This window comes from Syngnathus scovelli, chromosome 21 (assembly GCF_024217435.2).
Source record: "Syngnathus scovelli strain Florida chromosome 21, RoL_Ssco_1.2, whole genome shotgun sequence".
Classification (NCBI taxonomy): Eukaryota; Metazoa; Chordata; class Actinopteri; order Syngnathiformes; family Syngnathidae; genus Syngnathus; species Syngnathus scovelli.
Genome location: NC_090867.1, coordinates 6,701,732 through 6,728,461, shown reverse-complemented (window position 1 = coordinate 6,728,461; position 26,730 = coordinate 6,701,732). Strand labels below are relative to the sequence as shown.

General features: G+C 43.5%; 2 protein-coding genes across 14 annotated transcripts in view; one reads left to right on the top strand and one right to left on the bottom strand.

Moving 5' to 3' along the window:
- fbxl15 (F-box and leucine-rich repeat protein 15) overlaps positions 1-26,730 on the top strand; it is a 79,220-nt gene that overhangs the window by 17,486 nt on the left and 35,004 nt on the right. For 9 of the 10 annotated variants that reach the window (XM_049758342.2, XM_068649500.1, XM_049758332.2 and 6 more), the window contains 5 exons: positions 2,381-2,433; positions 8,358-8,544; positions 9,216-9,308; positions 9,394-9,566; positions 24,978-25,059. The gene's annotated coding sequence lies outside the window, so the exon portion shown is untranslated. The remainder of the gene's footprint in view (positions 1-2,380; positions 2,434-8,357; positions 8,545-9,215; positions 9,309-9,393; positions 9,567-24,977; positions 25,060-26,730) is intronic. The other variant, XM_049758335.2, reaches the window with a different exon arrangement.
- On the bottom strand, positions 288-16,570 carry LOC125990925 (paired box protein Pax-2a). Of its 4 annotated transcripts, none has more exons than XM_049758325.2 (10): positions 16,067-16,570; positions 15,194-15,359; positions 14,517-14,714; positions 12,855-12,934; positions 12,639-12,758; positions 8,329-8,504; positions 6,243-6,357; positions 2,575-2,676; positions 1,768-1,854; positions 288-1,671 (listed from the first exon to the last, which is right to left on the bottom strand). In XM_049758325.2, exons 1-10 carry the CDS (start codon positions 16,107-16,109, stop codon positions 1,595-1,597), a joined length of 1,164 nt encoding a protein of 387 aa, XP_049614282.1. In that variant the 5' UTR covers positions 16,110-16,570; the 3' UTR covers positions 288-1,594. The 4 variants fall into 4 exon arrangements, with proteins under 4 accessions (XP_049614282.1, XP_049614279.1, XP_049614278.1 ...); XM_049758322.2 differs by having other exon boundaries at positions 288-1,652; XM_049758321.2 differs by lacking the exon at positions 16,067-16,570 and having other exon boundaries at positions 288-1,652; positions 15,194-15,509.

Sequence of the window (26,730 nt, the reverse complement as noted above, 5' to 3'; positions counted from 1 at the left end):
GACAGTTTTGCAAATACATTTAAAACACTCTAAAAGAGTAGGAAATGTCTATTTTTGCGTTCTAATTTAGGGTTGGGTAACCTAGGGCACGTGGGCGGGACATGAACCCTCCAAGCGTTTGATGCGGCCTGACATGACATTCCCAAATTATCTAATAATAAAAAAAAAAAGACCGTCCATAAATACAACATCCTTGTTTTCCAGAATCTAGAATCAATGGTGGGCTGGTATTTTTTTCTTTAATCCAAAAAAGTCAAAAATAAATAAATGATTACATAACATCCATGTTTTGGTAAAAGATTTCAGACACTTTTTTTATTATTATTATACAAGTGTGACCAGAATGAAAGAAATAATACCAATGAACATGAAAGACAGTTCTTAATGTATTTACATGAAGTGTTTTGTCACACACACACACACTCACGCGCTGACACACACACACATGAACATTAAATAAACTCCACCCACTGTACCTTAAACAGCTTCATATGCATATGATGACCATCTGCACTGCATAGAATTTATACATCTCGACTTCCTCGTGAAGCGTGTGGCTTGTCCCTCATAATATTAATAATAATAACCACGAAAACAAGAATAATAACACTAATCTCACCAATAGGCGGCCTGTAAATTAACAACAAAAAGTCTTTGGCAAATGTAAACTACATTCAGTCAAAAAAAAAGAAAATGGCGGAAACATGACGCTGAAGCTTTTTTTTAAATTATTATTTGAATTTTTTTTTTTTAAGGCATTCACTTGTTTTTTTGACGCCACGGCCATCAATCAGCACTGACGTTTGAATAATTCATTTCAAATTTATTTATTATTCTTTTATACTCGACAATGGGCGATGGCTGTTGCCAAAGACTTCGTTTAAACCATTTCGCAGTAGTGCATGTCGTCGAGACGCGGCGTTTTAAGTGCCTAACGGAAAGCACGTATGCATAAAGGATTCCTGCATATAGAAGAACGCTCCAGTGTTGCAAACATCTGAACATAGTGCAAAATCAACAACGAAAGTAAAAAAAAAGGACATCAAATGTTGCTTTTCAAATCCTGACACAGCAGATTAGTCCTTTAAATGATTGGAAAACAAAAAAAAATAAAAAAAATATTAAAGAAAACTCCACTTGCTTCATAGCGACGCACTGCACTTTTTTTTTCTTTCTTTTTTTCTTTTTCCTCAACATGTTGATTGTGTATCACAGAGTCCTAATCTTCTCACGGCATTCCGCCGTGCTGGACGATGGATGAAAATGCAGCCGGCTCATCTCGTAGCGGTCCCGTTTCTGCGTGTATTTTAGGAGAATTAGGAAAATAAAAGGCCGCTGCTACATTTTTAAGCCTCATACAGTCCCTGCTGAGAGCTGCCAAGCAAAGGAATGTACAGTATTGATCCACAATGGCTGTTTTTTTTTTTTTCCCCTCTCAATTTTCCGCAACCCTCTTCTGTTCATCGAGGTGAAGACATCTTGAAGACCCCCCCCAACAACCCCCCCCGAATGGCCTCATCGCGTGAGCTCTCGATGTCCTCAAATATGGAGGCTGAGGCGGCGGTCCTGCAGGTTGATTTGGTTTCCATGGTAACTAGTGGCGGTCATAGGCAGCGGCAGCAGCGGGCGCGACGGAGCCTCTCGACGCGGCACTATAATAATAAGGGGAACCTGAAAGTTAACAGAAAGGTTTATAACGACCTGAAAAATATTACGGAGAAAAAGACAGCAAGCTAGTTAGCATGCTAAACTAGCCGCGCCACTTACTTAGTAACGCCGGATTGCTGAATCGCCAAGCTTCGTTGTAGGTGGTGTACTGTGGATGACTGTAGGGGTTCCCCGAAAACTCACTCCCTGCAAAACAAGAAAACAAATCATTAGCATTTCAAAACGCCTTTTTTCGTACCCCCGGCCGCCATTTCTCGAGGAGGCAGGGGAGGGAAAAAAAATGATAGTCATCGACGTGTGAGCGTTCAGGCACGTAATTTATTTCTTTTTCATTTGGCTTAAGTTATGCAACAGTGAACAATACAGGAGGTGACACTGAGGCCTCCTTTCCGCGTCCCATTTACGGATATCTCCCCATTCTTCTTCCCTGGTTTTTAATTCCGAGCCACTCTACTAATAAATGGCCAGGGTTATTAATAAACTGTTTCATGCATACATTTTCGATCCAATGCCATAAATCTTACTATAGCTTTTTCGCCACAAAATTTCACTGGGGAAGAGGGAAGTGTCGGCGAGCACGGCAGCGACCGTTTCGACACCTTTGCTTCCTTTACGAGACAATAAAGGCCATAATTTATATGAAGCCGGTGAGGAATGGCTTTGCTTTAACAGTGTTTGGCGCCCGACACTAAATCTCATTTCTTGTGTGCAGGGTGAACGGTCTGGAACGGCGCACGACAACTGGAGCGAGGCCAGAAAGTCGAGGTACGTTTGTCTTGGGGAATTGGCGAAATTTGATTCGGCAAACCGATTTTGCTACTTCCTGGGTGACAACGCAGCTTTGTTTGTAGCTCGACAGAATGCCTTCCAAAAAAGTATAAAAGTCGTTTTGCAATTGGCGCTTACCAGGAACCATTCCAGCCAGCGTGGAAGTCGGGTAGCTGCCCTGGCCTGTGGGGGGGACGTGAGGGGGGTACCCGGGTAATGTCGTGTTGGCCATGTCTCGACCTGAGCAGACAAAAAAAACAAAAGAGACACAAAAGAACTTGTTAATACTTTTGAAAATAGCAATCAAGTACTGTAAACGTTTATGTGTGAGCACATTGCTGAATCAGCGCTGGTGCCTTTCGGAGGGCATTGAGCAGGCGGGCCCCCTCTGCGGAGCGCCACCAGCGCGTCGGCACATATTCAGCTCCGTAATTGAGAGTGACGGTTCGGGTCGTCCAAGCTGGCCCGCGGGGATGTTTTTTGGAGCGCAGCACGTAACCTCAGTCTGCACAGGCGCCATTGTGGACCCATGGCCCCGCTATATTGTGGTGACGAGGGCTCAAAAAGGGGGAACGAGAAAAAAAAAAAACGACTCGCCCCATGGAACTTTAATGAGGACTCGATGCCAGAAAAAAAAGCCTCGTCTGTCTATGAAGCGTTGGGATCGACGTGGAGAACATTTGAAATGCGTTCTTCATATATTGATAGATTTGGATTCCATTGAGATCATTTTGTAAAAAAAAAAAAAATCTGTAGTATGTTTAATGAAGAAATGACAAAATGAAATCATAAGCAAGTATTCAAAAAAATTTTTATATAAAAAAAGACCAGCCTGGCACAAAACGGAGGCGATTTTCGGCCTACAAAAAGAATATTTGCCACAAGCCAGTGCACTCAAGTCAAAGGGAGCCGTGGGAGTGCTGAGGCGTGGGTGGAGTGTTTTGCTTCGCTAGCGGCGAGGCCTATTGTGTGTTTTCGAGACACGCCGGTAACAATTGTCACAAGTGATCCGACCGTGTCTTCGTACGACGGCAGCAGATGTACACACAGCAAATACTTTGATTTAAATGCCACACATTTACAAGTAAAACTGCAACTGAGAGTACGTCAGACATGAGTAGCCGATGCCGGATCAATGCTAACTGTGCTACCGATCCAAAGTTTGATCAGGACGTCAATACTGTCCTTCTTGGTTAGACCTTCATTAGGAACTTTAATTGCTGTTCAATCCTTTAAAAGAGGAAGGATTTTTTTGTCGTCGATTACCTCCACCAAGGAGGTTTTATAACGAGTTCCGTCACCGCAGTGTTTGAACGGTGCCAACATTGCCCCAACCTTCCCACACGAAACCACTTTCCATACTCGATGATTGATTTTTAACACTTCAGTTTTGGCAAAGACGAAAACAATCCCGGAAAGTTTTGAGTATGACAACAACAAGCGCAGCAGCAAAACTTCATCTTCATTTGGCAGCGGCGCGAGGCCATTAGCGGCTGCCTCTTTAGCTCGATGCAGTCTAGCATGACAGGGACACCTTCATGTTCGCCGCAACCACCGCAAATCTTTGACCTCCATCTTTGAGGCGTTCACAAGCCAAAAAAAAGAATCTGTGTGTTTCCCAGCATCCTAATTAATTACAAGGGAGTAAAGAATGTTTGGTGAGCCAAATTGCTTTAAATCCCCAAACACCGGCTGAAAGTCGCTCATTATCGAACATGCGCTCAAAGGTTAGTTTGCTTTCGTGATAGGAGACTCATCAGTCAAACAACGTGCACGGCAAAGCAACAAGTGGGGCCGTCATTTTAATCTTTCACCTTCCCAAAAAAATCGGCTTTATTTTTATGAGCTTAGTTGATTTTTGCACCAAATAAATGTGACTAATTTTATTTGCAGTTTTTTTTTCTTGAAAACATTTTATAAGCTTTTGTTTCATGTAAAATTGGCTAAATTTGCAATATTACTTATTTAATTGAAAAATTGCAACCTTGAACATTCTTTTTAAAAAAAATATTTTATGATATAAAATAAATAATCTAGAATGTTGTTTTCCTGTAAAGAAAAATATTTTTCTATTACGCCACCTTTTTTCTTTATCCTACTTTATCCTAAAAATAATTTCTCACTAATAATAACTTTCTTGCACGGTCCTTTTGTCGTGATTTCCCTTGACAAACGTTTGCGTAAAACAATTGTGCTTCATTTCAAGGCCCTTTGAGGCCTCCATTAGCAGGCCCAGCAGGGAAACCCAAACTCACTTTCTCGGTATGCATAGCAGACAAGTGCCCAACTCCCATAAATTGTCAAGAAAGAAAAAAAACCCTCAGCTCAGGAACCCTCCATAGAACGAGTGGACAATCGGCCTTATCGAAACCATCTCGCCATTGACGAGTTGAAAATACACACACACAAAAAAGTTCTTCGCCAATTTGAATTTTAAGCAGAAAACGCCGGGGCTCAAATCAAATGACTTCCCATACCAACAATAGAAATTACCTGACAATATGCAATTATCCTAGTCACATATTCATGGGAGGAACTATTTAGCAGGTCATGTGGAGGAAAAGGAGAGAGAAGACCTCGCCTCTGAATTTCGATGCTTCGCACAATGCCCTTAAATCCTTTTCTTAGTGGAGCCTGCTGCTTTCAAGTGCCTAATAGGATAAGCAGAGGGCACAAAAGATTTCTATCGGTGCCGTCACAATCCCGATCTCCGGCCGTGACTTCATGAATCAAGTCTAATAGATTATGCAAATTCCCCGGGCAGAAAATCAGCTCGATCAATGACTTTTAGTCGAGGAAAAACATACTAAGGACGGATGTGAAATCTAAAGTTTGCTCCTCTTGTTAACGCACAATTAATTTGAAATTGGATCCCGGCCTAAATATTATGCACCATTTAGTTATTTATTTTTTGGGGGCTTCAAATTGTCCTGCTAGGCATTTATATCTCTCGTGAGTAGCGCGAAGCCACTGGAGACGTTCTTAATATTTGGCACAACAGAAGCTTCATGACTTTGACCTCTAAATATTCACTTTGCTGCCAAGAATCAGCGAAGAACGTTTGGTGAGAATTTGGCCATTTCCAGGAAATTCATTAAATGTGAATTAAGTTTATTGACCGGTGACAAAAATGGGCAGTTAATCAAATGTATTAATTAACGAATAACCCTTCAACTTTCTCCTCATTGGGTAATATTTGGAATTCTCCCATAATTAGATCTCATTGAGCCGTGCTGACCAGCAAAAGAGTCGTGGTAAACTCGGAGTAACCTCAACAACCGTCTCGGTAATGGCAACAAGCGACAAGAAAACAATATTTCAATTAGCCGGGCGATCATTAACTGTGACAAGGAGAGAGGTAGGCTGTGAGACGGTGGGGAGGGGGGGTGAGGGAGGGGGGGTGTCGTTTGTAGGGTGACACAGGGAGGGTGAAGTAAATGATCACGGTGTTAGAGTGAGGCGGCGCAGGTGCCAGAGCGTATTTACCGAGGCGCATTACTCGTGTTCCAAGACGCACAAACTGCCCCCACCCCCAATTCCACCGACCCCCCCCCTCCCCGCCTCCAGGTGACAAAGTGAACAAATCACAGAGGCAGCCAACCAGCGGTCGCTCGCCGCACTGATGAATCTGATCCAGTGACACCCAAAGGACCTTGTCACCGTGCCCCAATTCCCGAGCCGCTTGCTCAGCAAAAACACACTTCGAAAGCTCCGAGGGGAGACCACGTTAAAAAAGCCTTCACACGTTGACTCGTTGGTTTTACTTTTTAATGTTGACACATTCAGCTCCAGGGGCTGGATCTTACCTACAGGGTAGCTTTGCGACACGCTGGGGCCCAGCTCCGGGTTGGCGTTGGACGACAAACTGGGCTTGACTTCGTCCAGGCTGGAATTGAGGCTCGGCAGCGAGTACTCATTAGCCTGAGGGAGCGGACAACGGAGGCGTTACGCAAGCAGACAATACCTTGATACATTTGTAAGAGAGCATTGTGCCAGTCCGGGCCGCGATGGAAGCATATCATGAATGTATTTGGGGAAGTGGGCTTTCGCCCCATTTGCATGGGAAGCCCGGGCGTTAGCTGGCCTTTTGTGCCGGCCTGTCTTGGTCTTGAGCGGATGCGCTTTGTTGCACGCACCCCCCCCGCCACCACTTTTAAATTTCGACCGCCCTCCCTAACACCGACGTTTTTGTTACATTTTTAAGTCACACTTCGAGGTTTAACTTTAAAGAGTGTGTATGCTGGGTCTTATGGAGATTTTAATACCAGCAATTAATGCAAAGGGTTAAAGGTGAAGTCCCCAAAAAATTTTACATTTAAATGTTCGGTGCACCCCACAGACAATGAACAGCATGAGAAAAAAAAGTTTTAAAACTTTGACTGAAAATTTTCTGTAAACAAAAAAAAAAAAATCATGTTTTTTGTCTCATTCTACTTTTTAGATCAAATTTGGTTGTGAAAATAAAAATCTGTTCAGTAATTAAAAGATATCTTAGATCTTAAATCATTAAAAAAAAAATACACTTTTGGGGGTGCGACTCCGGCAGCTGTTAGCATGTTGTTTTTTTCCCCCTCCTTAATGAGATGAGACTTCCGGATTGTTTGTCCGAGGCCCGGTGTGAGTTCAGGGACCGTGGGCTGGGCCTCTGTGGGCCCTGATCCCATGAGGTAAGGGGGGGGTGGAGTGGGTTCTCCGCCTATGACCCCACTCTTGTCTGCTTCTATCGCCGATAAACTCTAATTGTCTGCTACAACTGTTGGCTGGCACCGGGTCGGATGTTTGCCTCTATTGGGCAGACGTTTTCTCATGCAGATGGGAGGCCGCGGCGTGAAAGGGATGACCACATGGCAGGCAGAAGTGTGGGAGGGCTCCGTCCATTGAGAGCCGCGTCGCCAGAATGGCTTTTTAATGCGTCGCTACAGCGCCCAGACACTTGGCTAATAGGGCCGCATTTTGCACAGGGGAAAAAAAAAGTGAGAGGCCCCCCATGAAAGGCAAAGGGCTCTTGATTAATATCGCATTAAATTAAAACTGATTTTTCTGGACCGTTCCTTTTTTAAGTCAAACCGCCCCCTCCCCTTCCCACTCTCCATGCCGAGCCTTTTAATACTCTCCCCGACGCTCTTTGTGATTGCAAGTCATTTCCAATTGGTTTTGGTATTGATCTTCCAGTAGAAATCAGTTTTGTAATTAGCTGCAAATTAGGCCCTCTTCTGGAGGTGAGGCCTGTCCCACTGATTTATCACCTGCCTAATTTGCCCCGATTGGAGAGAAATTAAAATGAACTCAATTAGGCCACAGCTTTTTTTTTTTGGCGCTTTTTATAGCGCCGACGTTGTATGCAGGGAGAAATTAATAGTCTCTTGTTGTTTAATCGTACAATAAATGTAAATAACGCTTATCCATTGTATTAAAGTCACAGTTTCTTTATTAGCAACGTCGCGGCCCTGCTGCCATTCCTCATTTTAGAAGGATGGAGGCCTTTTGTCTCTGATTGGTTGTTTGTCCTCTAGCATGGTGGTTTCTTTGGCTTATTATTATTTCCAGTATTTTATTGTCGCGTAATAATGACTCTAATAAATATGACCCCAATATAGTATATCAACTGTAAATTAAATCTATAGTTACGTTAAAAACATGAAATTCACACGTAGCTGACAAATTAAGACAAGAGAGAGGCTTTGATTAATTTCATGTTGACGTAGTTATTATTATTATGATTAGTATTGTCAATTGTAAGCCATTCATGGAATGTGTTTTTCATTGAAAAATCAATAATGCGTGGGAGTTTTCCTCCTATCACTTCCTCGTAGTGGCCATCTTTAATTAACCTGGACTGCCAATATATTTTTTGGTGTTTAAATAATAAAGGAAACGAACAGTTCCACTAACCTGTTCCGGTTTGACGTGCTCCGATGTAGGGAAGACGTCCGGGTACGAGGGGCGTTCAAAGACCCGATCCAGGGCTTCCAGCTGCTGCTGGGTGAAGGCGTCGGCCCTCAGGTGTTTCCGTAAACTCTCCACACTACCCTGAGAATCACTGTTTGGACCAGAACCATCTGAACCATCTACAAGGAGAAAGAGTCGACAGTCGACACGCTGGCCCCGGTAAGGAAATGGACCCACCCGCCATGTTTGGTATGCGCTGCTGTTTTGGTTAGCAAGAAAAAATAGATCCACGAATTGAGCTCATTGAACTTAACAAAATAGGCAGTGATTGCCAATTTGTCCGCTGTGTGAGGAAAGGAAGTAAAAAAAAGGTTCATTTTACACCGCAATATTCCTGCTCCCTGCAAATCCGTCGCTCTAAATTTGCCGTAGATTATGTTCTCCCCCGCGGCGACAGCGCCGTGATGTATGATATGCAAGCGCTCTATTGATTGTCTGATCTGCTGGCAAGAGGGAGCTGAAATGGACTCCAAATGAACATCCTGCCTCAACTCATTGCACCTATAATACTCGACTTAATCCCACCTTTTTGCCCCCCCCTTACGGAATTCACTTGATCAATCATGTCAGCACGCTATTACCATTCAGGAGGGGTTATTACGGATTTTTTTTTTTTACGCCGACCGGAGGATGAACCCGTTGGGGGGTAAAGATAACCTCTTGGTGTTTTTTAAAAATGTATTATTATTCACCAAGAGCGACCTAGTTAGTCAGATCCTTCTTAACTCGTTACAGAATAGTTTTTACTTCAGGTCTCCAGTTTCAAATCATTAGTTCATTGGGTTCCAACGCCTTGCCAGATCAATAACCTCCCTCGTGTTTGTCGTTAGCCACCGCCGACTTCCCACGCTCTTCAAATTGATGCCGTCTTCCCTCCCACGGTCTTGATTCCCAACCGGCGAATCCGCCGCGCTGTTGCCAAGGTAAATAATTCTTATCGTTTTCCATTTTTAAAATCGCGTCCATGTTTTCGTGTCTTTTAACGATCACTTATTGTCCGGCGGTAAGGTCCCGAGGCGTGTTTATCGATCACGGCGGCAGTAGAGTCTATTCAAGTTGACGTCCGTCCATATTAACGTGGGAGCCGTCTCCTCCGCCAGATCATGTGACCCCGCGGGGAGCAGACGCCTCGCTGCGGGTACGCCACTTGACAGTCACGACCCCCAGCAGGAGACTCGGAGGTGAGTGGTCGTTTCCCCTCCCAAAAATACCGAGAGAGTAGCATCTTTCCTCACATTGTAGAGTAAAAGTGTTTACACGGTGACATAAGAGGCACCACCTTAAGGTCACGACCCCTTGCCCAGATGAATGGTTGGAGTCTTACAGTCGACTTCCTTGTTTAAATAACGTGTCAGCACGCATATGCTCACCTACCCCCGATGTATTGTTGTCTTTTCCCCCGAAAGGAAAATCCAATCAAAACTCATTTAAATCAAATTAGTGGAACTTTAGGGCGGGGGGTGTATTTTCCCCATTGTAATTGAATCCTTTGATGTAAACATGAATGAAATTGATCGTTGTTGTTATGAATGGATTAGACAAGAATTAATCGTTAGGAACAGCATTTTTCATGAGCCAAGATTTACATGCTAATTAACTGCAAAAAATGCAGAGGCAACAGGGTAAGTTTGGATTTATTACAATACTTGACCAAAAACTTGACTCTATTTTGACCTAGTTTTTTTTTATTTGGTCTAAAATTCAAAGTTAAACCCCTAAACTCCAAATATAGTTTCAAATGTGCTAAAATGTATATCATGTATTAAACTGGACATGGTACTTGAATGCAACAAACATGAATCAAAAAGCCCCCGCTTGATAGTTTTCACTTTTGGGCCCCCGAGCCACAGTTTGGGTCACCCGAAGCTAAATGAATTGTTTTAGTTTGCAATTTGATTTGTGATACTTCCATAAGGCTTCAGCAAGACAATAGTTTGCAACAGCGGCCCTCTCCATCGCTCATCCTCCACACGACAACCTCATGACGCTCCCAGATGAGGAATAATGAATACGGCTGCCTCCCCAACGAGGAATCCCATCCATCCATTCTCGCCGCCACTCGCCGGGCCGACTTATTGAAATATGGGATGATTGCCTCGTTAAACGAATTGCCCCGTTTCGCCCATAAATCACAAATTTAAAAAGACAACGCGAGGCTGAGAGCGCACTTTGTTGGCCCGGAAGTTACTTTGCGCGGCGGTGCAACTTTACGGCAGCTTCGGAGCTCAGTAGGTGGCGAGTGCGCGCGGATGTTAACGCGCGCGGTAATAGCTTTTCTCCGCAGCGGCGCGCAATTCTAATATATGTCACTTTTGTGGGCAGCCGCGGTCAGCCAAGGCGCCATCTTCAGAGCTCCCTCCAACAATGGCTGCCAAGTGTAACATGCTACTTTTAATTTGCCGCAGCACAGCGGCCGCCGATAATGGCTCTTATGACACCTGTGTCCCCGAAGCTGCTCTGGCCCGGCCCCAGTGTACATAAACGCGTGTCACAGCGCATTATCTCGACATGGCCGCCGTAATTTGGGACCTTTCTTTTTTTTAAGGGCACTGCTGACTGGGAAACTTACTTGGCAGAGCGCCACCGGTGCAAATACTCCGCCGCTTGAACTAACCCCGCCCCCTCCTTTGCCGCCCCCTTCCCCCCCCCCCCCCCCCCCCCCAACCTTGATAATGACTATTTCGCCATAATCATCACGCGGCTTACCGAGTTAAATGAGGCCTCGCTGCGAGGAAATGCGGTCGGGGCATTTACCGACTGTGGACTACAGCCTAGCGAGCGGCGCGCAATATTGTAGCAAGCGCAAACGAGGCCGCGCAGAGACATTAGCTGACACGGCGTGGTGAGCAAGCAGCAGCATTTGATGACAATTTCAAAACAACATTCATACAGCGCTATTTTGATTGTGACTGATCATCAGCGGAAAAAATCACACAGGTGTGACCCAAAAATCTTTGGGGGTATATTTTCACGATACCGGTACCCCTGGACTTAGTGGTTCCGAGTAAGTCCAATATGTAAACCATCTCTTCCTCCGTGTGCCCTTTAAGGTCCTTCTGCCCTTCAGTAGCAATCGACATGAAAATATGCACCTTCCATCACTAGCCACATTACGCTTAATATGTAGGGGGGTCCTAGCACGGCTCCAAATGAACTCTGGAAAACACCAGACGTTCACATTATGCCCTCGCCACCGCATCTCTTCCCTTGATTATGTCATTTGCCGTGCCCACGTCATGCTGGCTTTTATATCTCTGCCAGGAAATCTACCTCTGACAGGTCATTAGTCATCCCCTGCCTCAACACACACAAAACAGCGTCACCCCCCCCCCCCCCCCCCTCGATATCCCACAAACGCCGTAACAAAGACGACACTATGTCAACGACAGCCGCGCTCTGATTAGCTCCCGTTCTGGAAAGAACATTCCAAAACACCACCTCGCGACGCCATCTCATCATGCATGAGCAAAGCCGATTTCTTACGCCACCAATAATCTATTAAAAGCCTCGAGCCTTCTTGCAGCCTTTGAAGGCACTTTTGTTTCAGGAGAGGAAGGAGGGGGGGGGGGGGGGAGAGAAAAAAAACAGAGCTATAGCGGCTTTCTTGACTGACCCGGGTGGTCGGCTACATCATCTTGACATGTAATTATCTAAAGCCCTTTAATCACTTCCATAAAGATTAATTGCAGGAGACAACAGTGGAGGTCGTGCCTTCAAATCAAAAAGACTCCTCAGCAGATTGACACAGCAGTGTAGCCAAGTTCAGGTGTTTTATTAAGGGTCATCGCCTGGAACGGGGGGCGGCGCCGCCTTTTAGAGCCGGACTTGCAACTTCAGCACAGCTCGGAAAGAATAATGTCCACTCTTTTTTTTTTTTTTGGTCTTTTTGGAGACATGAACCAATTCTAGAAATCCATTGATGTCCCTCAAATCTAATGTAGGTATCGTTATTGAACTCTCGAGGTCACTGGACGGCAAGAGTGAATCGTCAAGGCTACTAGTGGAATCTTTCTGTCCGAAAGACGTAATCTTCATAAACCCTGCAGGGACAACTACTTGACTTGGCTGCTTTTGGGCCAATGGATCAGAACTACCTTGCAGGGATTCCGCCTGGACTGAATGACATTTTAGGACCGATGGCTCAAGACCAAGATGGAAAAGTCAACTTGCAGAACCATTGAAGATGCCAGACATCTCGCTTTAGGCTTACAGTAGGAGATACCAGTGTAGCTTGAAGGCAAGTCATATCTTACCTTCATCTCTTTTCCTCTTTTCACCGTTGGATCGCGGAATACCCAGAATGCCGTTAATGGAGTAGGACCCCGCAGGGTCGTTGGAGGCGCTGGTTACTGGCGGAGAAACTGTGTTTGGCACTGAACGAGAAGAGGAAAACACTCATCAAGACCTGCTGTGAGTCTATTTCAAGCTCCCGCTGATAATGGCGGCGGTTGTGACGACGCTGCGCCCACCTATGGTATGGCCTGGCGTCGACAGGGACGTCCCATCGGGCGACGGATGGAAGGGCTGCTGTACTTTTGTTCGGATGATCCTGGAAAATAAAGTCCAAGCTCAACCCCTAGACCTCTGCAAGACCAGCCCCCCCCCTTCCCCTACCTCCAAGAACGCCGATGCGGATGAGGCCGCATCGATCGGAAAAGTCCGGGATTAGGCCACCCGGGCAAAGAGATGCAAATGGAGAGCTATAAATTACATGTGACAGGAAAGCAATAGTTCCTTATTGCCCCCCCCCCCCCCCTCCCCTTTTTCTGCGCTAGCTCGCGTTAGATTTGTTCCGTCTGAGCGGCAGCCCCGGGGAGAAGGTGGCCTGTCACCATCATTTGTAAACTCTCGGACTACTTATCAGTTCTTTTCTCGGTTTTAAACCAGAATTTCGCCGCACTTTGTTCGACGTCAGTCTTTGCAAAAGTTTTCGGGGATTGAATTAAGTACTCCAACAAAGAAATAAGTATGCGAAAAAAAAAGGTTAAATTAGGCGATTACATCATTAGGCTAACGTTGTTATATTATATTATATTTACCTGGAGATAAGTCAAAGAATCATTTAATTGGAATTTAAAAATAAGACTAAATAGTCTTTTTTTTTTAAATGGTATTAATACATACAATCATTTTGGAGTTATCACACACGCACGTGTCTCGGTCGCCTTTTTAAGTGAGCACGGAGCATGAAATGAATTTTCTTCAGCCCTTTCTTATTTAAAAGACGTGTGAGTGTGTGTGTGTGTGTGTGTGTGGGTGTGTGTGTCCACGCTCTCGCCCATCAGCTCATTAAAATGTAATGCCTCTATGGAACAGTGCGTCTTAAGCAAAGTTCATCACTAGATGTGTGTGTCTGTGTGAGCGTGCGTGTGTGTGTCAGGGAAATACACGACTTTGTGAGAAATGTACAGATGATTATTTATTTACATATGGATAATTGTATTTTGCTCTTAGGCCTTCACACATCAAAATATTAGCAACCCCTCTACGATTCACAACAACGTACACAGGCAGCATTGAAGCGTCATCTAATTTTACGGAAAATATTACAAACGCCGCTCAATGGTACACATCTTAAATTGATTGTAGCTTGTACAAAATGATGCCTCTGCACCGCCACAAAAAAGGGACTACATGTTATTTTATTTTATGACGTTCATTTCAAGCTCCCTCACCCCCCCACCCCCCCTTCCCCTTAAAGCCCCCTCCCACCTTCTTTTTAAATCTTTCAGACAGGTCTGCAGTGCTAGCCCCGCCCCCTCCCGCCACCACACGCATGCTCAGAAAGACAATTGGCCTGCTTTATGGCGCCAAAAGGCATGTGGTCACCCTTGTATTGATCTCTGATTGCCTCGGGAGCACCAGCACCGAGTGGGCGCGTGCAGCCATTTCATTAGGTACCTCTGAACGAGCTGTTTGCAGCCTTGCCCCCCCCTCGCCCCGCCTCCTCTGCTTCATGGCAGAGATGTGTTCCTAATATTATTTTTTTAAGCAAAAATATTAGCAACACCTATTAGCATTGTCATTTTCAATGCAGTCGTATTAAATGTAAAACGACAAATTTGCATTGTTAATAATAACAGCTCTAATTGTTTTAATAATATAAGAATATATTGCATTAGTACTCTCACCGGTTAATGGAGGAGACACTGGGCACGGTGTCGTTGTCGCAGATGCCTTCAGCCAACAGCCTGTCACGAATCTCCCAGGCAAACATGGTGGGGTTCTGCCTTTTGTAGTCCGCAATCTTGTCCACCACCTTTGGCGTAGCCACTTTGGGCTTGGAGCCCCCGATCACGCCCGGTTTGATGCTACCAGTCTCATAGTACCTGTGCCATAATAATAAAATAATATATATATTTTTATTTTGGAGAAGGTGGCAATTTAGCACGTTTTATTTTTGTTAGCTGAACAAAAAGATTTTCATTTTCACAAAACGGAATGATTATTTTTTTTGTATGAAATATCAAAATGTTCCGACCTTTTAAAATTAATAGCAGTCAAAGTGCATGAATCTTGAGCACTGCAGTTTCATGCAAACACAAAATACGTTAAAAACATAAAACACATTTAAATAATACAAGCACATTTATTTTATTTAAAAAAATATCTTATTTCCCCAAAATGGTAGAAGAGGGAGTTACATTCAAAATAATGATTAAACACATTTATTCATCTCAAGAAATTACAACAGCAAACCATTTTTTTTTATTAAATAGCGTAAAATAGTGCATTATATTTTTTTGGGGTGCAACCCATCAGTACTAAAAATGCACCCTTAAGCAAAACTAATGAATTTTGCGCGTACCTGCCGAGGATCTTGCTGACGCAGCCGTGGCTGACGCGCAGCTGCCGAGAGATGTCGCACGGTCGAACCCCCTGGTGGGCCAGCTCCACGATGCGCTGGCGCACCACGTCCGGGAGGGGCCTTCCGTTGACGAACACCCCGCCGAGCTGGTTCACACCCCCGTGCCCTACGTGGGAGACAACAGCAGCACACACACACCGGCAGCCTAACATTACATAAAGCCGTAAATGAGGACAAAATTACACACGATCAGATGCAGTCGTGCAATTTCATACTTGTAACGCCCGAGAATTTTTTTTTTAGATACCATTCAGAATCAGCAGTAAGCTAAGCAAGTGTGTTTTGAATGACTAATTGAATTAATTCACATTAACACCAAAAAGGCCAGTGTCCCCTAATAGTACCAGAAAAAAGAAATAGACAAAATAGAGTGCCAAGGCCTAGCTCTCTCTCTTCATATAAATTAAATGGATGAAAAATACTTTTTTCCCTCTCTCTTTTATTTATTTTTTATTCCCAAAAAATAAAAACAACTTTCCTCCGGTCAGCCCACGACATCTTCCCTGCTCGTATTAGGTTCCCTTTCACAGCTTAATGTTAAATAATTGATCAAGCTTTAATAACTCACATTACAGTGCATATATTATTTTGCCAAACACAAAAAGCCTCAATTATTCACCCCGATCAAATCATATCAAGTTGCACGTTGAAATAATTTCACAGTAATTATTCACTAACAAAGGCTTCATTTTTTTTACACATTCAAAGGCATGCAACTTTATATTATTTGCAGTGTTAATAAAAACAACACGTGTTTACCGAACAATAAATAATAATAATTAATAATTATTGTAGTGGCATTGTGCTACTTACGGTGCATGGCCGCGAAGGGGTCCGCCTTGCAGTGAATATCCATCGGATAGCAAAGGAAAGGAAACAAATCAACCCAAGCCGCCGTGTCGCCTGCTTACAATGTCAAGGGATGCAAAAAATCTCAATGCTTTCGTCGCCCTCCCCGACCACCGTCGCCACAGGAGCTCATATGAGGGCCAACTTTGCACACACACACCCCTTCCTCGGATGGATAGAAAGAAAAAAATGAAAGAAAGAGCGCAAAAGTTGCCTCGCTGCAGGGGCGCAGTCCGCTCCAGGGGCTGGCAGGTGCGTCGCCCCCCTTTGGGTTCAGCGCCGCAGGCCGAGCACCAAGCTCATCGCGAGCGGCGGGGAAAAATCTCCGGTGTGCGTTGGGAAGCTCGCTTCGGCTCGGCTTGACTCGGTTCGGTTAGAGCTCCCCGCGATCCGTGCAGGGCTGCCGGGCCCCCCTCAGTGCAGCTGTGATGTGCTCGCGAGAAGGTTTTGCTCGGGGAATGAAGCCCGTGTGGGTGTGTGTGTGCCTCTAAAAGCGGCAACCTAGACACACACACACATGCACACACACTCCACTAGTTTACCCCCCTCCCACCTTCCCTGCACCCTCACCACCACCCCCCCATGCTTGACTTGTCAGACAAAGGCTGTACATGCCAACACACACACATACACACACAAGCGGAAGAAAAAAAGTCCAGATGAGGTCTGCCTCATTTACAGGGAGTGCAGGTCCAAATAAGGAACATCAGACACTAAGTTTAAATTGTAGGATTTGAAAAAAGTCATTCATGATAACATTTCTGTGTTTTAATGTTTTGCATTTTGTTTTGCACTTAAAAAAAAAAAATCATGGGCATTTAATAATAAAGCATTACATTGAATATTTTTTTTGATCATACTGCCGAAACTAAAATAAAACAGTTGTCACGTAAAAAATAAAAACAATGGCCCAAAAAGTCTAAACATATAAAAGATTTCAAAATATGACACCAACGTCCCCAAAATAATGGATGAATATTCCCAATATATGACATTACTTTCAAAAATGAATCTATACAAAAAAAAACTACATAATCGTTATAAAGAAAAAAACACACACACATGTAACACAATAAAACTTAGTATCCCAATCCCGGAATATTCCATTGTATGAAAATAAATTCCCTAAACATACAAAATTATTATAAACATTCTTAAGCAAATCTTCATGAAATAACTTCTCCCAAAGTAACACACAAGTATTGCAAAATATGACCCAACAATTACTTTAATATTCCAAAAAACATTCCACATAAAAAAAACTCATAAACATTGCAGGAACAAATAATACAGCATAATTTATCTAAAAAAATAGTTGAATTTTCCATAAAGCCTAATCACAATTTAGAGGTTAATTGTGTGACGTTTGCATCGATTCCAAAATTAGGACAAGACATGATGATGGGGTTGATGTTCACCTCCACATGTATCAGTACTATTTTTCCTCTGTAGATGGCGCTGTAGAGTTTCACAAGCCATCCACTTTCCTCACAAAAGTCACAACTTGGTTTTACATCATACTTCCCCCTTATTTTTAAAAAAATATGCTTAGCACTAAAAAAGACACAGATTAAATAGAAACATATTTTTTTGTATTTACAATTGTCCAAAATGCATCACATATATTTTATTTGTGTCATAAAATATAAAATATATATTACTTACATTGTCAAGCTGATAAAGCTGCACTTGTGTGTTTGATGATACACAAGCAAATGTTTCAGATGCAAATTAGAAAAACTCTCGCAATACAATTGCCAATAAAAACAAAATAAATATACACTATGTAGGAATAACACTGATATTTTCTGCTGTTTTACCATTATTTTAATATTGGGTGGACAATTACCGCCTCCTGGTGAGTTTTGAGGTTGTTTTTTTTATTATTATTATTATTATTTCATTGTTAGTGTTTTTGGACAGAGCTTGTGGTACAATATGTTGCACTATAGGCTGTAATTTCACAGCCGGTTGCACATTTCCCTTAAAGCGACATCTCGTATTTTTTTTTTTTTTTATTCTATTTAAACCCCCTCTTGCCCCTCCCATCCTTAAAAAACCTTATCTTGTAGGACACACTTTTTTTTTTTTGGGTGACAAAAAAAAATCTTTTGATGTTATTATGATATAGATATTTTGATTACGACCCCCCCCCCCTCCCTTTATTTCCTGCAAACATTCAAAAATAGTCCCAAACATACTGAATGTATATTTAAAAAATAATATAGACACATTTTAAAACACAGCATAACATTTTTAAAATCCCCAAAAGAGGACACGGGCCTCCCTCCATCTTTCAAATTCCACAAATAGTTCATTAATAATCAATAAATATATGACAATAAAAAACTGTCATCAACATACTAAAAATAGAACATTCATATTTAAAAAAAAGTACGCAAATGACACTGCAGAAACAATACTGTAAATATTCCAAATTCACGACATGAATATTTTAAAAGCAGTATAATACCATTGTGATATTGCTGTATAAAATATTACCCATACCCTGCACATATTTTGGGCCTTTTATATGATAAGGGTTGTATCTAATTTAAAAAAATAATATGTGAAATAACACCAGGTTGATGAGAATCCACTCGGCTCTTAGCAAATTAACATCTAATTTTGCATATAAACAAAAAACAATGTATCTCCAAATTTATATTGAAGTTGCGATAGAGTAATGAAAGCACACAAATGAAATGACTTCGAAGCACCTTAGGACTTCCAATCCCCTCTGCCTTCATTCATTATGCAGATTTGCACCTAATTATTAAATGTGCCCTGCAGTGCTGGATTAAAAATAGGATGCTTTCCTGTCCAAAAAAGTAAATCTTCTTTAAATGCTGTAGAGGTTGATCATACCGCAGGGACCGTAAGGTGAGCTCCTTTCCACACGGATAATTTCAACTCGCCCCTTTTGTCAGATTTTTTTTAAAATTTATTTTATTTTTGTTCAATGTCATACACCCGCAATATCTACATTTTGTAGCCATAAGAATGATATATACATAGAGGCAGGAGGCCTGCAGCCCCCCCCCCCCCCCCCCACCCCTCCCTCCCTCTCCAATGGCAGGTCCTATCTGGCTGTAGGAGAATGGCGTCCCACTGTGGATGAGCCCGAGGGGGTGTCCCAGCCTGCCGGTCGCCAGCCGCCTGCGTCTCGAGCAGACAGCCAGCAGCTTCCAGTCACATGTCGGCAATATGGCAAACAGAGCTCATGTCCATGTGGGCGCATAATAAAGACACAGGGGGGGGGGGCTTTCAACCCACTAAGTGTTCCTATTCGTCCCCGCTATTCATAACCTTTCTTTGTGTCCATTGAAGTATTCATTTCCACCCACTGCTCCCCCAAAAAAATATTCTTGCGCAAACTTTTTACACCTACTAAAATACTTGCGAGTAAATTTTCATATTTTGGAGACAAACATTTTTAAAAAAGATTCAAATCTAATTAAAAGTTAAATACAACCGAACTGCACTTAGCAACTGAACGGCACTAGAAACATTGTTCAAATTTCATTTCGCAATACTTTTGCGTACCACTAGAGGGAGCCTGAGTGCCACCAGTGCTGGCATCGCCAACGCGGTGCCAAGGTGGCCCTTGAGTAGCCCGCGGGCGGCCTGTTCCAAATATAGCTCACCAATCAAAGCCAATGATTATTATGACTATCCGGGCAGCCCGGTTCTTTATTGTGAGGATGATGTTGCGGTTTACAGCCGCGCAAAGCTCCCGATCACTCCCCTAAATGCGTCTTGTCACCTTCAGCGGCATCACCATCATGAAAATGGCGACCTTGATGCACGGCCAAGTGAGGCTGGGCTGGCCTCCCACGCGCTCCCCCCCCCCCCCCCCCCCCCATCGGAAGGGACGGCGGATTGTTTAGTGCTCGTAAAGAAGCCGGTACTTTGGAATGGCGCTCGCCTCTCGTGTGTGCGTGTGTGCATAGCGGTTGCTTGTCCTGAGGCAGGCGAGTCGGCAGACTTGATTGTCCGCCGGGCCCCATAAGAGCGTTTAGTGCACGGAGACGCCGATGTTATGTGCCGCGCTTATCATGTAAGGTTGAACTTTAAAAAATCTCCTCCGTGCCACCGTGATGTTATTGCCACCTCTCTGTGTCTCTTACTGCTTTATTGTCATTGCTTACTTCTGCACTCCAAAGGGCGAGGCCGTAAAAAAAAAATTTATCGTTTCGCCGGCTTGGAAAAAGAACGGCGTCGTTTGGTCCTCTTTCTTGAGAAAAAAGAAACGATACATCGTTTCATACCGGAAACAAACTAATGGGCCATCAACCCTGAAAATAAGGTACAAACTCGAATGTTGCTAGGCAGAATTCATAGGCTGCCATTATTTATTTATTCTTAGTGACACGGGGCAGAGCGTTATGCTGCCCCAACTTACCGAGGTACGACCAATCAGATGCAGACAGGAAGTAACTAAAAAAAATAAAGATCAATGCATTTATTTTGCTAGATGAACGCCATCTGCCATATTTGAATTTTCCAATTCACAGTGCGATTTGTCTGGCATGAGTGCAACCTTCCCCAGCAGTTGTTTTTGTTTTGCCTCACCGCTCGAATTCTCATTTTAGTCTACTTGGTTAGGGGGGGAAGGAATTTTGCAGCACGTTGTTTACGACGGCACCCTCGCCAGCTTTTCATATTCAAACGAGCAAAGGTTTAATTACCAAATGATGACGGTGTCATATGGTGCCATGATGGCGCCGGGGCGGCTAATGAATGCGAGGAGGGAAGCGAGCGCGGCGTTTTGAGCGACGACGGGATCCAAAGAAAAGAGAGGGAGTTTGAGAGAGGGAGGAAAAAAAAAGAGGGTGAGACACTAAAACATGTTTAATTTGTGATGTTCCGTGGCTGCTCATGGATTAAGAATTTTCAAGTATCGTCTGCCAGATGGAAAGGAGGGAGGGGGGAACATTTACATCTGTATATTATCAATCACAAAACATCCCAAACACCATTTTGGTTTTTTATTTTCTCCTTATTTAAAAAGCCATTTGAAATATGCTCATCTCCATGAAATGCTTCGGCGCCGTTAGCGCATCAAGGCTAGTTTCACGTCAGTTAAAGGGCCGTCGAAGAGACGGCTTAACCAGGCGTGAGCTCAAATGACGTCGTACTTATGGCCGCTTCTCAGATTTACATTTTACGGATATCGCTCTTAACAGGGACTTTTGACAATTGGAAATACAAGCTAGCATATATTGTAAAATCAGTTGAGGATTCTCATTGTACAATTTGTTCGCCACACGTCTTAAGAGTATGCATGGTTTGAATCGGTTAGGAGAATTTTATATTGGAAATTTGACCTGGGCAAAAATGTCGTGGAGGAGAAGTATATGTAAAAGTTTTGGTGACGAGCATAATAAAGGCTGTCGATGCAAGAAGGGGTTTACCGCCGTTACGGTCCACTTGGATCGGGGGGGGTCGGCAAAGTGCAACAGTCAGTAGTCGATGTTGCTAAACACGGAGGCTCAGGTGTCGCGGTGCCAAACACGGGTGGCGCCGCTCCCGTGGTTTCCCTCCCCAGGACGGGGAACATCTGTCACGGCGGCTGCCATCTTCCTCGCCGGTCACGGCGTCAGACGAAGGTGGCGGGCGGCGAGCGAGCGCGGCGACACGGCACACATGGGCACCCCCGACAACAGCGCTCATTAACAGGCAAATGGAGCAGGAGCACACTGGCAAATTGGGCCAGATCGCCCAGGCGGCCAAAAGCCACAAAAATGCCACTCTGTCCCTTTCCCCCCCCCCCAAAAAAATTTACATTTCTAATCATGTGCCCGGCTAAACATTATTCTTCATGATTCCGATCAGCAACGCTTGAAGTATCTCGACCGTGTTTGAATCCAGAGCAGCCGGCCTTGGACGCTCCGCTTGACCTTTTGTGACCTTTCTTGAGCCAGCGGCGAAACCATTCCGAAAGATGTTGTGCTTTAATCCAGACACTTTCTACTTTTTACATCTAAAAATTGATTGCGAAAGCCGCTCCGGCGTCAACTTCACGTTCAGTCCGATGACAGGCCCCCCAAAAAAGGTCGCCGGGGAACAGCGAGCTCGACACATTGAATTCATTAGCGCATTTTGTTTACAGAAGCGCTCCTCTTGTTAATTAATCCGAGCGAGGTGCTTTCACGGCAGGTGAAGTGGACGTCTCGCCGGATTTCCGTCAACAACTCGGAGCCACGCGCGGGCGAGAGTGTTCGACATGATTGCTGATTAATAACGCCAATTAGAAGTTTCACTCAGGCGTGATTGAGAAAAGAGGGAGGCCGTCTACGGGGATGGGAGTCGCATTTATTTGCTCGGATTACAATTCGGTTGTCTTTCACATGAAAAAAAAATAAAATGGCTTACTCTTGTCCAAGGCAATTCCATTTTTCGGGCCCGTTTGAATCCCGTTTGCTGACGTGCAAATTTTAAATCCAGATAAAATTGTGGTGTGTCTTCGGCGCACCAAATAAATCACAATTTTGAGCCAAATAAAGCTCCCCTCCCGATGTATTTGTTATATTTTAGCATACATTGTAATTCCGCGTCCAAAGTCGCCCGTGTTCCATCACGCCTCGGTGATCTTGAGGCCCAACAAAAGCGATGAATGCCGAGGTGTGGAGAGTGTCTTTTTTTTTGAAGAATGCTCTCAGTCATTTCTACAACACCTCGCATCCTTCACAAACAAATGGAGCCCCCCCCCCCCCCACCACCTTCCATCGCTGGCTGCAAAGTGAAATTGATCACGTTTTGAGAGCACACAACAGTGAGATTGTGAATATTAAAAGAAAAAAAAATGGCGCCTCCCTTTGTGAATTTAATCCTTCCCCACCCCTTTTGGAGTTCGTCATCAATATTCTCTCGTTCGTCATTGACGCTGGCAGCAAAATTCTTGGATGGATGTTCTCCTTTTGTCACTGCCAGTGAGTGCCTGGAATGGATTTTTAAATGAGAACAATTCCCACTCACTTTTTTTTTTTTTTTATGGACTCTAGTCACATGTCACTTTAATGATGGAGAACTTTTCAATTTACCCCACGTGGCTCTTCGCCACTATCCAGCCATTAAATAGGTCAGGGATGAATGTGCATGGTTTACCCTCGTCTCCATGAAACAGATGGGGGGAGCCACCGTCGCCTTGATAAAACCCGCCGACGCATAATCAATAAGAATTTTTAAAAAAAAAGAAAAAAAACATTAGGCTTGATGTGCCCCATGAAATTTTCCCGTAAGTGCGATGGAGACATCGCAGGTAGCCAGTGAACCTGTTAAGCGCGGGTCGTAGGCGGACGGCCACCTTCCGCCTCGTCGCTGACCCGCGTCGGACTCGAGCGTGGGTCGACGACACCGGCAGAAACCCGTGACGGGGACGCCGCCAAAGCGGTGTCAGCGTGTGTCGAAAACACGCCTATTACGGCACGATTAGCGTGACAAACAGGCGGCGGGTGTAATTTGATTAGTGCTTGTCCATAACAGAAGGGCCTGTGTTTTAAAATATACTCTGTTGGACCATTAGAGGGCGCTACTAGGGTTGACCAATTCATCGAGTTCGGGTTTAGCAACTTTTCCAACATCTCTAGCAGTTATTTTATAATAAGACTAGTGAGTATAATTCCTGTTTAGGAACAGAGTTGACGATGCAATAGATGACACCAAAGTACTACTTTTATATTTGACAGTTATTCTAGAGAGCACAAAAACCAGTCAATAACAAAGGCTATGTTCCAAAAAAGTTTTTTGTAATCTTGCTGGAAATTCTTTGTACATGTGCCTAATGTGTCATTTCAGTGACACTGCCCCCTAGTGGATCGGCATTCATATTACATAGGAACAAAGTCTGACAAGTTCTCCAAAAAAAAAAAAAAAAATCCTGTACCTGATTTTATAGGGTTGAGTCCCCTGGTTCAAACCTTCAATTCAGTTTTTGACAAACACAGACAAAGATAATTTTGCCATAAAAATGTTAATGAACAGGGGAGGCGCTGACCTCCCTTTAGGCGTCACCTGAGGTGAGGGCGTTTGCAGTTGCTCAATAGCGCCCGATGCTAAACACAATATTGTCTCGCCTTTGTCTGCATTGATATCAAAATGAAGTTCTCGGAGGCCCACGCTGATCAATCACGGCGGGCCTCCAGCTGTTCTCCACTCTTTGGCCCGACTTCAACAGCCGGCCTTACAAATTGTCCCTGTATGGCGTCGAACGAGAACTCCCCCCCACCCTCCCGCCCATCCCAGACGCATGCCTCCTTGCCGCCTTCTGCTCGCCGCTATCAGATGGCCCGCTTTGCATTGTCGCACGGCTAACCAGGATTCGCTCTAGCTTGGACGCGCGCCGGCTTTTACGCTGCGCTCCGCAATGGCCGCCGTCCAAAAGTGCTCAGTGCACTTTGCCGTCAAATGGGATTATTATGCTGAACCGCTAACATCCTAGTTAGGCCTCTCTCCCTACTAAACTAGGATGATGAGAATGGCCCAATCAAAAATTTAAATTATATTCATTACATACACAACATTTTTTGAAAAATATAATGCTATTTTTTTACGATTGCTGAACCGGAAGCAAAAAAAAAAATCTCAGTCATTTCAAAAATGCTCAAAAATTAATCAAAGATTTGTGGTGAGCTCTTGATTGGGGTCAACGGGACCGCAATGTACCAAGGCAATGCCGAGTCCCGCCGTGATTTATTACCAGGCCAGCCGCACGTATTATTATGAAATGAGTTTATTAGTTTCAGAGCGAGTGTGACAAGCTCCATCGAACGACACCAACGCCTAATTTACTTTCCAAGGGCTGCAATAGTGAATAATTACAACTCATGATGTTGCAGTATTAAAGTATTTCTTCTTTTTTTTTGTCTCGCAGCATTTGTTATCGTGGAAAAATGTCAACTCAGCAATATTGCAGTTCCCAACTTCAGTCACGAGATGAGGAAAAATGGCCAGCGGTAAGTGAGCGTGTCTTTGTTCTAGTTAGTAGACATTTTTTGGGATGGCGTGAATGTGACCAGCAGCTAATTGATTAGTTTGAGTTCATAATGAGAGTAAACTAGCGATAGAATTGAGATTTGCCGATTAGCCGTAGCTACTACCGCTTAAGAAGCAAAGTAGGCGTAAGAACGCGACATCACAATGTCGACTTTCACTTCTTTTCTCATTTGGGCCCAAATTGAAAGTGCCTGTTTGAAATGACAGCGGCATTAGTAGGATAAATATTCCATTTTTAGCCGCTAACACGGCTGGCATTAAAGATCTTTCTCCTCCTCCTTTCCGAAACAAAAGCACGATCAACATCCAAGGCCTGCTGCTTGTCAGCCGTATATATATAAAGATAAATGATATGATTGGGAGTCCTACTTAATGACGCACTTTTAATTTTCCAAACACGGCCATTTTCTGGCTTGTGAATCAAGTGGAAGGAGCTAATTATGGACCGAGGAAAAAAAGAAAAAGGGAAAAAAAATGCTCATTTTCAGGGATAATGGAAGAGAAATGCTGTAGATTAATGGTGCTATTTATCTTTTTTAAATTTCTATTCCCCCCCCTCCCCCTCCTGGTGATGGCGGCCTTGCTCCCCAAGGAAAATATTCATAAAATGGAATTGAAGTGTAATAGGTTAGCACCACTTCTTCTTAAATTGAATTTTGCACCGTACAATTTTGGTTTTATTCACCCCCCCCCTCCCTTCCGCCACTATATCTAAAATAGAAAAGGATCATGCATCTTTGTCATGACATATGCTCTATTCTCATTTCAAATTATTTAAAAATACAAAAAAAAAAAAAAAGCATGTCCCACTGTCTGCTGACAACACCAGCAAGTGTCAGCCATGTGTTTCCATTAGGGACCGTCCAGGGGTTTGTTCGCTCTATTATTTTCCATTTCAGTCTTTTATCTTGATTTAACGTGAGCCTTCCTGAACATTTCCGCCGTCCCTCCTCCCTCCATCGCCGGTCAATTCCCCTTTTAGGCGGTCAGAAATGCTGCGGTGGCGTAGGCGGGGGGCTCTCGGGGGACGTCGTGTAGATCGGTTCAAGGTGGAAGAACTATCTTTAGACGTGCAGCGTGTTTGGAAATTAAAAAAAGGACAAAGTACAAGTATGGTGTCGAACTTTTTGGATTGCAAGTTGTGTTGTCACAGTAATGATTAGGAAAGTGTGGGAATGATTTATTTTTTAAAAAGTGAGTTGGTGAATATAAGTAATAAACAAACCGTTAAAAAATATGGAAATAAAAAATATATAAAACACATACTTGCATCTAGGTATTTTATTGTCTAGTTACAAATTGTGCTTGATACACATGAAAAAAAAACGGTTCTAAATTTCAAATTGAAAATTCATAAAATGCAAAATAAATATCAAATTTTTCCAACATTATTTTTAAAGAAAAATAAGCATAATTCTAAAAGACATTTTTACTCCATCTAAAAAAAACAAGGGTTGTCAGGGATTTTACAAAGATTAAATTATATTTATCATGAAAATAAAAAATACATCTAATTGCACATTGCTCAATTTAAGAAATTATGCCTGCTTCGAATATTCTGATGCAGATATTTAGCGCGACAAGAGTTCTAATGAGTCACAGATAAATAAATAATAAATAAATAAATAAAA